The 13,116-nt window shown below is 42.1% G+C and overlaps 1 protein-coding gene across 2 annotated transcripts in view; it reads left to right on the top strand.

Moving 5' to 3' along the window:
* ASB7 (ankyrin repeat and SOCS box containing 7) overlaps positions 1-13,116 on the top strand; it is a 54,933-nt gene that overhangs the window by 10,053 nt on the left and 31,764 nt on the right. For both annotated transcript variants that reach the window (XM_018066430.1, XM_018066429.1), the window contains exon 4: positions 14-278. In XM_018066430.1, the coding sequence (XP_017921919.1) occupies positions 68-278 (211 nt within the window). In that variant the 5' untranslated portion in view covers positions 14-67. The remainder of the gene's footprint in view (positions 1-13; positions 279-13,116) is intronic.

Genomic DNA, 13,116 nt, shown 5'->3' with positions numbered 1-13,116 from the left:
CCTACCCTTCAAGGCTGATCCCTGTGACCTAATGAATCCTTTGTAAAAAAACGTGGACTCAGCTAGGATGTTACACCACCATTGTCGAAGGAACCCTGAACTCCAGGAAGAGTTGCAGATTCAAGCTGCAGTGGCTGCCGGGGATGTTCACACAGTGCGGAAGATGTTAGAGCAAGGCTACTCTCCAAACGGCCGGGATGCTAATGGCTGGACCCTGCTTCATTTCTCTGCAGCAAGAGGAAAGGAAAGATGTGTTCGAGTATTTCTAGAGCATGGAGGTGAGTTTACTGGGAGCAAACCTTTTTTCCCCAAGAAGAAACAAATGAAATTCTGTTTAGTTTAAAGTAATGTGTGCATGTGTAGATAATTTCTAATGCTTCTTTTTTCTAATACTCGACTTCTTCTTCTCTTCTTTGTTATAATTATGCTGAGTTTTGTTGAAAACCAGGTTGTCTAAAAAATTGGCTTGATGAATGTGCTTTTTTTCTCCTTGTAACTCTAGTTTCTATATAGCCAGATTTCCCCAGATTATTTCAACTAAAAGCAACCCTTCTTCAGGTTGTCCACTTGCTTTGTTTCAGAAGCAGAAGTGGCTGTGGTCCCAACAACTAAGAATTGCTCAAGTTCCCCCTGTTGAGAATTGCTCAAGCAGACAGAGATACCATAGGCCCCTATAAATACCATGGCCTTCATGATACCCTATCTTTTGAATTTACCTCTTCTAAAAGCATTTTTAGATGCTTTTATTACTATTTTAGCTCTTGCCTTTTCTAGAATTGTACATAGTTTCTAGATATCCTGCAAGATTATCTGAGGTCTAATTTTATATGCAGTTGGAAGCTACAGTTACCATTTTATGTTTTTGCTTTGAAAAACTGTCCATTCCCATAATTAATAGTAACTAATAATTGTCTTAAACTCGTTTCCCTATTAGATTTCCACTTAATTTATTTTCCTAGATTTACACTTGTACAAGTGTACAAGATGAACAAGCATCTTTTTTTGTACTCATATTATTTTCATAAATTATGATGTAAAGCAGCTTGGTTGGAACTCAGGATTCATTATGTACTGCTCTAGGGCCTGGATTGCTTGTTAACAATCATTTAGTTCCATTTCTGTGCTGTGCTTTTGACTAGTCAAACTTGGAAACTATTTTGAAGTACGGAAAATGTTAGAAGTCGCACAGCTGTCATTAGGGTCTTGTGAATTATGTGAAGATAGGCATATGAAGGCTGTGAGCTTGGACTAACTGCTGGGCACTGCTAAACTGAGACTAGGAATCATCACATGTCTTAGTGGCCCTGAAATAAGAATTATGTCCCCAAAATAGTTGGCCATTGACAGGACCCCACCATTCGCTGGCCTGGGCCTCTTTTGTGGCTGTCCTCTGCCCCTCCCTGTGGCCCTTGCTCATGCCTCATTTCACCTTCAAACTTGAAAACGTCAGTGCGGAAGGCCGTGAAGGAGTACTGTATGAGGAATGCCAGAAGAAAGATTTGGAAAAACTAAGAAGTGGGTGTAGAGTCAGAATAGTTAAAATTCTGATACTGCTTCAGCAAAATAAGGAACAGAACTCAGATTTTTAAATTCTACCTAGTTGTGTTACTTTCTGCATCTGCCAGCCTTGCTTTTAACAAACTAATTAAAAAAGAAAGGTCAGTTACTCAGGTAATATATGAACTTATCTCCTTAAAACAAATAAAACACAATTTCAAATAAATTATAAATAAAGCTAAAGTTCCCTTTGGTCAGCTCCCAACCCGTGTCTGCCCACCCCTGCCCGGAAGTAACTCATGGCTCTAAGTTTGGTTTGGTCCTATTTTTCTAGATCATTTCCTAACATACTTCTAGAAAATACATCTTATTGTGTTGTCTGTGGTTTTAGAATATAAATTATATACTGACTGTGTTAAAATTCTGCAACTGTTATTTTTTGCTTAGCTATATGTAACTTAAGAATTTTTTAAATGTTAGGTTGGCAGACTTTTTCTGTAAAAGGCCAGATAGTAAATATTTGGGGCTTTGCAAGCCCTTCTTTTTCTGTTGTTAGCTGCTCAACTCTGCCTTTGTGGCACGAAAGCTGTCATATACAGTGTGAAGGAATGAATGTAGCTGTGTGCTGGTTAAACTTTATCTATAAACACCAGTGGTGTTCTAGATTTGGCCTCTGGGACCAGTTTGCTGAGCTCTATTTCTCCCCCCAAACCCTACTCTCTGTTTCTGCATATATGTATATATAGATATTTTTTTAACAGCTTTTATTGAGAGATAATTCACAAACCTTACAGTTTGCCCTTTTTAAGTATACAGTTTAGTAGATTTTGATGTATTCATAGAGTTGCGCATCTTTCACCACAGCCAACTTTGAAACATTTCCATTACCCCGAAAAGAAGTCTTGTCCCCACAAAGAAGTCTTGTGCCTATCCCATAGTTATACATACCGGTCTGTGTGTGTGTGTTTAGTCACTCAGTTACATCCAACTCGCTGTGACACCATGGGCTGTAGCCTGCCAGGCTCCTCCGTCCATGGAATTCTTCAGGCAAGAATCCTGGAGTGGGATGCCATTTCCTCCTCCAGGAGTCTTCCTGGTGAGGGATCAAACCCACATCTCTTGATTCTCCTGCATTGGCAGCAGATTCTTTACCACTATGCCACCTGGGAAGCATATATAGGTTTTCTCTGTTCTTTTCAACTGCTCAGTTCAGTTCAATTCAGTTCAGTTCAGCAGTCGTGTCCGACTCTTTGCGACCCCATGAATCACAGCACACCAGGCCTCCCTGTCTCCCGGAGTTGGTGATGCCATCCAGCCATCTCATCCTCTGTCGTCCCCTTCTCCTCCTGCCCCCAATCCCTCCCAGCATCAGAGGCTTTTCCAATGAGTCAACTCTTTGCATGAGGTGGCCAAAGTATTGGAGTTTCAGCCTCAGCATCAGTCCTTCCAGTGGACACCCAGGACTGATTTCCTTTAGGATGGACTGGTTGGATCTCCTTGCAGTCCAAGGGACTCTCAAGAGTCTTCTCCAGCACCACAGCTCAAAAGCATCAATTCTTTGGTGCTTAACTTTCTTCACTGTCCAACTCTTATATCCAGACATGACAACTGGAGAAAACAGCCTGGACTAGACAGACCTTTGTTGGCAAAGCAATATCTCTGCTTTTGAATATGCTGTCTAGGTTGGTCATAACTTTCCTTCCAAGGAGTAAGGGTCTTTTAATTTCATGACTGCAGTCACCATCTGCAGTGATTTTGGAGCCCTAAAAAATAAAGTCTGACATTGTTTGCACTGTTTCCCCATCTGTTTCCCATGAAGTGATGGGACCGGATGCCATGATCTTCGTTTTCTGAATGTTGAGTTTTAAGCCAACTTTTTCACTTTCCTCTTTCATTTTCATCAAGAGGCTCTTTAGTTCTTCTTCACTTTCTGCCATAAGAATGGTGTCATCTGCATATCTGAGGTTATTGATATTTCTCCCAGCAGTCTTGATTCTAGCTTGTGCTTCTTCTAGCCCAGCGTTTCTCATGATGTGCTCTGCATAGAAGTTAAATAAGCAGGGTGACAATATACAGCCTTGTCGTACTCCTTTTCCTGTTTGGAACCAGTCTGTTGTTCCATGTCCAGTTCTAACTGTTGCTTCCTGACCTGCATACAGGTTTCTCAAGAGGCAGGTCAGGAGGTCTGGTATTCCCGTCTTTCAGAATTTTCCACAGTTTATTGTGATCCACACAGTCAAAGGCTTTGGCATAGTCAATAAACCAGAAGTAGATGTTTTTCTGGAACTCTCTTGCTTTTTCCATGATCCAGCAGATGTTGACAATTTGATCTCTGGTTCCTCTGCCTTTTCTAAAACCAGCTTGAACATCAGGGAGTTCACGGTTCACGTATTGCTGAAGTCTGGCTTGGAGAATTTTGAGCATTACTTTACTAGCATGTGAGATGAGTGCAGTTGTGCAGTAGTTTGAGCATTCTTTGGTGGCATTGCCTTTCTTTGGGATTGGAATGAAAACTGACCTTTTCCAGTCCTGTGGCCACTGCTGAGTTTTCCAAATTTGCTGGCATATTGAGTGCAGCACTTTCACAGCATCATCTTTCAGGATTTGAAACAGCTCAAATGGAATTTGATCACCTCCACTAGCTTTGTTTATAGTGATGCTTTCTAAGGCCCACTTGACTTCACATTCCAGGATGTCTGGCTCTAGGTGAGTGATCACACCATCGTGATTATCTGGGTCGTGAAGATCTCTTTTGTACAGTTCTTCCGTGTATTCTTGCCACCTCTTCTTAATATCTTCTGCTTCTGTTAGGTCCATACCATTTCTGTCCTTTATCGAGCCCATCTTTGCACAAAATGTTGCCTTGGTATCTCTAATTTTCTTGAAGAGATCTCTAGTCTTTCCCATTCTGTTGTTTTCCTCTATTTCTTTGCATTGATCACTGAGGAAGGCTTTCTTATCTCTCCTTGCTATTCTTTGGAACTCTGCATTCAGATGCTTATATCTTTCCTTTTCTCCTTTGCTTTTCCCTTCTCCTCTTTCCACAGCTATTTGTAAGGCCTCCCCAGACAGCCATTTTGCTTTTTTGCATTTCTTTTCCATGGGGATGGTCTTGATCCCTGTCTCCTGTGTCATGAACCTCAGTCCGTAGTTCATCAGGAACTCTGTGTATCAGATCTAGTCCCTTAAATCTGTTTCTCACTTCCACTGTATAATCATAAGGGATTTGATTGAGGTCATACCTGAATGGTGTAGTGGTTTTCCCTACTTTCTTCAATTTCAGTCTGAATTTGGCATTAAGGAGTTCATGATCTGAGCCACAGTCAGCTCCTGGTCTTGTTTTTGCTGACTGTATAGAGCTTCTCCATCTTTGGCTGCAAAGAATATAATCAGTCTGATTTCGGTGTTGACCATCTGGTGATGTCCATGTGTAGAGTCTTCTCTTGTGTTGTTGGAAGAGGGTGTTTGCTATGACCAGTTCATTCTCTTGGCAAAACTCTGTTAGCCTTTGACCTTCTTCACTTCGTACTGCAAGGCCAAATTTGCCTGTTTCTTGACTTCCTACTTTCGCATTCCAGTCCCCTATAATGAAAAGAACATCTTTTTTGGGTGTTAGTTCTAAAAAGTCTTCTAGGTCTTCATAGAACCGTTCAACTTCAGCTTTTTGGATCACCATGATATTGAATGGTTTGCCTTAGAGACAAACAGATCATTTTGTCATTTTTGAGATTGCATCCAGGTACTGCATTTCAGACCGTTTTGTTGACCATGATGGCTACTCCATTTCTTCTAAGGAAAGAAGAAGTAGTAGTAGCACTACTACTGCCCACAGTAGTAGATATGATGGTCATCTGAGTTAAATTCATCCATTCCAGTCCATTTCTGTTTGCTGATTCCTAGGATGTCGACGTTCAGTCTTGGTCATCTCCTATTTCAACTGCTAGGTAGTGTTTATTAGTATGGATATAATATCATTTGTTTAAATCAACCTTTTTTATTTTTTGAGAGAGGCTGAATGTTTCTCAGTAGGACATTTTATTTGTTGAGAAAGTAACACATACATCCATATACATGGTTAACACCTAAAGGAGAGGTGTAAGGAACAGACTGTTGAGAGGGAAACGTCTGCCCCTCAGCGCTGGTCTCTTCCTCTGCTGCCCAGAGGCACGCTCACTGGATTCTGATGTGTCCCTGAAGAGACCGTCTGCATCTACAAATGCATAGTGTTCTACCGGCCACCTTCTCACCTGCTTCCCTTTTGTTAATCGTTGGATCTGCATCTTGATTTTTTCATAACAGTTTCAGTCACTGATTCCATTGTATGGATGTAATTTCTTTAAACTTATTCCCTGTTTTGGACATTCTAATTTTTCATTTTTCTTCTTCTAGGAACAGTATTACAGAGAATGTCCTTGACTAATCTTTTTACATGTATGAGTTTATCTCTTGGATAATTCCTAGAAGTACAAGCAAAGGATTGTTAGTTTTTTGTTTGTTTTTTTCTTTTTTAATGGATATTGGCAAATTGTCCTCCAAAGAAGGTCGTTAATGGCTCTGTCCCTAGCTGGTGTGAGAGGACCCAGGCCCCTGCCTTTGCCAGGAGTTTGTTGCTAGGTGGTTTGCTCTTCTGTGTGACGTGCTCGCTTCTTCCCCCGCCCCTGGCAAAAGTGAGATGAGTAGCAGAGCCTTGCGGGGCTGGGCTCTTTGCCTGTCTCTTTCTGACTGCTTGCAGGAGTTGTTTATGTATTCTCTGCTGGTAGTTACATGTTGCAACAGTCTTCTCCCACTTGGTAGCTTTTTCACTTTCTTGCTGTGCTTGTTTTTATTGGGCAGAAGTTTACATTAAGTAAATTGTGTTTTTCTTTTGACTTATGAGTTGTGCTTTCTCATAAGTCAAAAGTCATAAGTCATAAGTCATACCACAAGGTCATTATTTGCCTATACTTTGTTCTAAAAAGTTTCATGAAGTTTAGGACCTTAATCTATCCAGAACTGGTTTTGGTGTATCACATGGTTACAGTTTTATACGTAAAGGAAGCCTACATCATCCCTTCTTTCTCATTGTTGTGCCCTGCCAACATGCATGGTTCCATTAATTCTGTTGTCAGAATGTCCCTAGGTGAGTATCAGTACAGTTCAGTTGCTCAGTCATGTCCGACTCTTTGCGACCCCATGAATCGCAGCACACCAGGCCTCCCTGTCCATCACCTACTCCCGGAGTTCACTCAGACTCACATACATCGAGTCCGTGATGCCATCCAGCCATCTCATCCTCTGTCGTCCCCTTCTTCTCCTGCCCCCAATCCCTCCCAGCATCAGAGTCTTTTCCAATGAGTCAACTCTTCGCATGAGGTGGCCAAAGTACTGGAACTTCAGCTTTAGCATCATTCTTTCCAAAGAAATGCCAGGGCTGATCTCCTTCAGAATGGACTGGTTGGATCTCCTTGCAGTCCAAGGGACTCTCAAGAGTCTTCTCCAACACCACAGTTCAAAAGCATGAATTTTGGGGCACTCAGCCTACTTCACAGTCCAACTCTCACATCCATACATGACTACTGGAAAAACCACAGCCTTGACTAGACGGACCTTAGTTGGCAAAGTAATGGTATTGTTGTAAATTGTTGTTCTCTAGTAAGCTTTAGTATCTGGGAGAAGACCTCCTCTCCCTGTTCTTTAGGGATGTCTCGGCTACTCTTTGTTGTTGTTATTGTCTCAGTTGCTATATTGTATTTGACTCTTTGCAGCCCCATGGACTACAGCCTGCCAGGCTCCTCTGTCCGTGGGATTTCCCAGACCAAGAGTGGGTTTTCCTTTCCTTCTGCAGGGGATCTTCCTGACCCAGGAATTGAACCCACATTTCCTGCATTGGCAGGCAGACTGTTTACCACTGAGCCGCCTGGGAAGCCCTGGCTAATCTTATCACTTGCATTTCCATATAAAATTTTAAAACAACAAAATTACGTACTTTGCAGAAATCCCTCACTCATTCTTGTATAGCACCTTTTACGTTCTCCTTTCTCACATTTCCTTGGTAGAATAAGAACTTTATGGAGTAGTTTTTAAGAGCACACAGTGTGTCGATTGGGGAACATAAATAGGAGTGGAGCCCTCCTCCTGATCTCCGCTCGCCTTGGCCCCGCGTGATGTTAGACACGCTCTGTATTTTGTCTTGGCCTGGCTTCTGATCGCAGACCGGTGCTGCCTGTTCATCGTCTCCAAGCTCATGGCTGACGGCACAGCATGAGCTGCTGCTTGACCGTGTTCTTCTGCAGTAAATGGCACCAAAGCCATGCCAGAAACCTCAAAACTGTCCTTCTAAACAGTTGTCAGATCATTTCACTTCCTTTCATTGGAGGCGCTGTCCTACCTCTAGATAAGGAAACCTTATTCCTCACCAGAACTCTTAAATGTCTCTTTCATCCTGCTTCCAGTCAGCGCCCTCCCGGCCAGTCTCCAAATGGAGTGACCTCTTAAAAATGACAGTTAAAGTATGTCGTCTTAAAATCATCAGTGGCTTCCCCCTTCTCTTGGGGTAGTTCTGAGTCCCTCAGGTGACCTTGTGGCCCTGCAGCGTCTGCTCGTCTGCAGTGTCTCCCAGTTTGTCTCTGAGCCGCCCCTTCCCCTGGCCCCTGCTGCCTCACTCACCTCTCCCCACGCTTCTCAGGGAGGCCTCCCCTCACCATCCGGACTCGGTCAGATCTCTCTGTGATATGGTACTGCTAGGCTCTGTACCTATGTATTGTAGCTCCTGTCACAAGCAATGAAATAATAATTTATTTTATTAATAATATAATAATAAAATAATAAATTATTTTTGTAGTATTCTGTTTAGTTCTCTTCTAGTTTGAGGCTTCGTGAGGACAGAACCCGTGTCTGTATTCTCAGTGAGAGAGAGAAAGAAGAAATAAGCACCAGTTATCTAAGATAATTGTTCCCCAACTTTACAGAGACAAGGCTGATCCTTTTTTATTATTATTATTACTATTATTAAAAAATATTGATTGAAATGGGCCAGTCTTCTGGTAGGATTAGAAAAGTGCCTGAATTCTTCATACCTGCTCTTTTCCTTAAACCACAGTTTCCTTAAGAGCTTTTAAACTTCGAGTTAGGTTGGCCCTATTCTGTTAATAAGCTTATTTTGTGCTGGACATTAAGGTGAAATGAAGTCAGAAATTCAAATATGGGGCAGGGAGAAATGCACAGAAACAGGATTTGCTTTCCTCTCTCCCTCCTCCCTCCCCCACCTCTGTGCAGAGAGAGAGAATCCGCACAGATAGAGGAGGGGGAGGCGGCCAGTTGGCCACTTGTTCAGGTATTTATTCAGCAGGTATTTATTGAGTGCCTGACATATGCTAGGCTCTGGCCAGGCCCTGAGATGTGGACCTAATCATTATGTTCCGCTTCTGATACTCTACAGTCTACTGGGGGGATGGATTTATAGCCAGCATTTGTTGAACATTTAGTATCAGCCTGATTCTGCACAAATGTTCACGAGGTTAAGTAAGTAAGGAGTGTTTTTTCCACTGAGAAAACTGAGCCACAGAATGGTAAGTAATTTGCTCACCGTCATTTCACCTTGTAAATTGATTCTGTATGACCTATAAGAAGACAGTGCAGGATCGAGAGACTGAGCTGAGCACTGTTCATAAACCACCACCCACTATGGTTGGGGTGGAGGTGGCGGGAGAGGCAGCGAAGGCCTGCTGGAGCAAGTGTGGTTTGGTTGCGGTCTTGAAAGGTGAGGCCATGCAGGATGCTGGAAGGTTGGCGTTGTGGAGTTATTCCAAACTCAGAGGACACTGATGAAGGGTTGAAGGAAAAAGGGAGCATGTTTGGTTCTAGGAGCTGAGATTCAGCGTGATTGGAGCGCATCCAGTCATTTATTTTGGGGACAGTGGTGAGCCGTGTGAGAGAGAGGAGTGGGAGAAACAGATGTGTGCTGTGGAAAAGCTCACTGGTTGTAGCATTGTGAACTTAGTGAAAGGGCCCAAGACTTCAGGCTTTGCTGCCTGATCAGGACTGCAGCCTCATCTCCCTGAACACCACATGTGTTTCCTGAGCACCTGCTTTGTGCCAGGCACTGTTTGGAGGGCTGGGACTATAGTAACAACATAAAGTCTATTGTCGTGACACTTACGTTTCAGTAACTGACAGTATACGATATCAGATTGTGAAGAGAAAAGAATCAGAGAAGGGGTAAAGAGGTACAGACTGCTGTTTTAAATTAGGTATTCGTGGAAGGCCTCTAATGTGACATGTTAGCTGAGGCCTGAAAGAAATGAAGACCAAACCATGTAGGTATCTGGGAGAAAAGTGTTAAGTAAAACTCTAGGTTGGGAACATCTTAGCACTTTCAAGAAGAAGCCAGGAAGATGGTGGCTGGAGCAGAATGATGGGAGAGGGGACCAAACAGGGCTCAAGAGAGTCAGCCAACATGTCCTGTAGCTCCTAGACCTTTAACTTTGCTCTGAGTGAGAAAGGAGGGGTGCCATTGACCACTTCTCAACTGAGGAATGATGCGAACTTCCTGAATGACTCATTCTGGCTGCTTTGAGAAAGACAGATTGTAGACGAGCAGGGGAAAAATCAGAAAACCTCTCCAGTACTTTGAAATAGTTCAGATGAGAGATATCCATGGCTTGGGCTACATGATAGTAGTGGATGTGTTGAGAAGTGGTCAGATTCTGGATATATTTTGAAAATGGAGACAATACGATGTGATGATAGATTGACTGTGAAGTGAGAGGGAAGGAAACCCTAAGGTTTCTAAGGGGTTTCTAAGGTTTCTAAGGGGAATAACTACAGTTTGGGGGGCTGAGGGTTTGGAAGAAAAGAGTTGTCATTTACTGAATGAGCAGGAGAAAGTTAGCCAAAGCAATTGGTGAGGGGGTGTGGGGGGGCAGACATAGATGTTTAATTTAAGCCTTTCACCCTACCAGAAAATTTTAATCTGAAGTGCATTAAAGGATTGGATCTTTCAGGTAAATCTGTTCACCTGCACAGTGAAACTACCAGTGAGTGAGCACACAGATCTGTCAAAACTCAGAGCTCAGAAGTTGCCCTCTCTGTGCTGTGCTGACAGCGATGTGACCGCAGAAGGCATCCTGGCTGGGGAGCAGCTGTGTGACGTGTGCTTATGAGCAAGTCTGTGTTACTAATACTGTCTGTATTCCAGAAGGGGGAAGAAGTGATATGAGGCTGTCTTTAGTTCAGTCTAAACCTGTGCTGTCTATAGCATGTGTAGCAGCAGGCATACCTCAGAGACACTCAGGGTTCAGTCCCAGACCATCACAGGGAAACGAATGGTGTAGTAGGGGGAGCCACACGAAGTTTCTGGTTTCCCAGTGCATGTAAAAGTTATGTTTATACTATACTGTAGTCTGGGAACTGTCGAAAGAAACAATGTACATACTTGAGTTACAAAATGCTTTATTGCTAAAAAATTGCTAGCCGTCATCTGAGCCTTCAGTGAGTTATAATCCTTTTGCCAGTGGAGGATCTTTCCTCATGGTGATGGCTACTGACTCATCAAAGTGGAGGCTGCTGAAGGCTGGAGTGGCTGTGGCAATTTCTTAAAATATGACAGAAATGAAGTTTGACCATCAATTAACTCTTCCTTTCACAAATGACTTCCCTTTGGCTTGCACAAATGTTTGATAGCATTTTATTCACAGCAAAACTGCTTTCAAAATCGGAGTTAATTCTGTCAAACCCTATTGCTGTTTTATCAACTAAGTTTATGTAATATTCTGAAGTCTTTGTTGTGATTTCAACAACCTCCACAGCATCTTCACTTGAGATTCCATCTTAAGAAATCACTTTCATTATTTGTCCATGAGAAGCAGCTCCTCACCTGTTAAAATTTCATCATGAGATTGCAGCAATTCAGTCACTCACATCTTTAGGCTCCACTCCTAATTCTAGTTCTCTTACTAAGTAATCTGCACTTCCTTCCTGCACTGGTCTTGACCCTCTCAGCATCATCTATGAGAGTTGGAATCAACTTCTTCCAGCTCTTAATATTGATCTTTTGTCCCCTTCCTGTGAGTCATGAATGTTCTAGATGGCATCTAGAATGGTGAATTCTTTCTAAAAATTTTTCAATTTACTTTTCCCACATCCATCAGAGGAATCACTATCTATGGCATCTGTAGCCTTAGGAAATGCATTTCTTCAGTAATAAAATTTCATAGTCAAAATTATGCCTTAACCTGTGAACTACAGAATGGATATTATGTTAGGCATGAAAACAGCATTAATTTTATTTATATCTCTATCATAGCTTTTGGATGGCTAGGTGCATTGTCAGTGAGCAGTAGTAATATTTGAAAGGAATCTTTATTTCTGAGCAGCAGTTCTTGACTTTGAGCTTTATACATTCAGTAAACTGTATTATACACAGATGTACTTTGTTGGCCATTTATAGAGCATAGGCAGGGTAGTTTGATACAATTCCTAAGTGTCCTCGGATTTTGGAATGGTAAATGAGCACTGGCTTCAACTTAAAGTCACCAGCTGCTTTACCAAGAGTCAGCCTGTGCTTTGAAGCCAGACTTTCACTCCTCTATGAAAGTCCTAGGTAGCCTCTTATTCCAATAACATCAAATCACTGTTCTTTAGTGTGGCCATCTTCATTAATTGTCTTCTAGAGAATTTGCAGCAACTTTTCCATCAGCACGTGCTGCTTTGTCTTACATTGTGATGTGTGGAGATGGCCTCTTTCCTGGAACTTCATGAATCAACCTCTGCTAGCTTCAGACTTTTTTCTTTTTTTTTCTGAAGTTTCCTCACCTCTTGCAGCCTTCATATAGCTGAAGCAAGTTAGGGCCTTCTCCAAATTAGGCTTTGACTAAATTAGGGCATGTTGTGGCTGTTTTGATCTTCTGTTTGGCCCACTCGAACTTTCTCCATATCATAAAAAAGGCTGCTCCACTTTCTTATTATTCCTGTGTTCACTGGAGTAGCCCTTTTAATTTCCTTCAAGAATATTTCCTTTGCATTCACATCTTAGCTAACCATTTTGCACAAGAAGCTAGCTTTTGGCGTGTCTCAGTTTTCAACATCTTCCTCACTAAGCTTAATCATTTCTAGCTTTTGATTTAAAGTGAGAAACATGTGACTCTTCATTTTCAACAGTTAAAGGCCTGATCACTTGTGTCCCAGGAGATAGGGAGGCCTGAGAAGAGAGAGAGACTGGGGTTGGTGGAGCAGTCAGGACAAAACATTCATTAAGTTGACTCTCTTGTTATGGGTGTGTTTTGTGGCAACCCTAAATAATTGAAATAGTCACAGCTAAGATAACTGATCACCATAAATAATGATGAAAAAGTTTGAAATATTTCAAGAATTATCCTAATATGATACAGGGAGACAAAATGAGCAAATACTGTTGGAAAATGGCACTGATTTAGTTGCTGTAGGTGATGTTGCCAACTTACAATTTTTAAAAAACATAGTCAGTATCTCTAAGTGCAGTAAAGTGCAGTGCAGTAAAATATATGCCTGTATTTACAGTTAAGTTAAAACCTTGAGTTCCACAGTCACACTATCCCTGTTTAAGGTGCTCAGTAGCCACGTGTGACTAGTAGAACATAAAACGTTGGCCTGTGCATATAAGTA

The sequence above is a fragment of the Capra hircus genome, chromosome 21, assembly GCF_001704415.2.
Source record: "Capra hircus breed San Clemente chromosome 21, ASM170441v1, whole genome shotgun sequence".
NCBI classification, from domain to species: domain Eukaryota; kingdom Metazoa; phylum Chordata; class Mammalia; order Artiodactyla; family Bovidae; genus Capra; species Capra hircus.
Note: the sequence above shows the minus strand (reverse complement) of the source record. Positions and strands in the feature narration are given on the sequence as shown.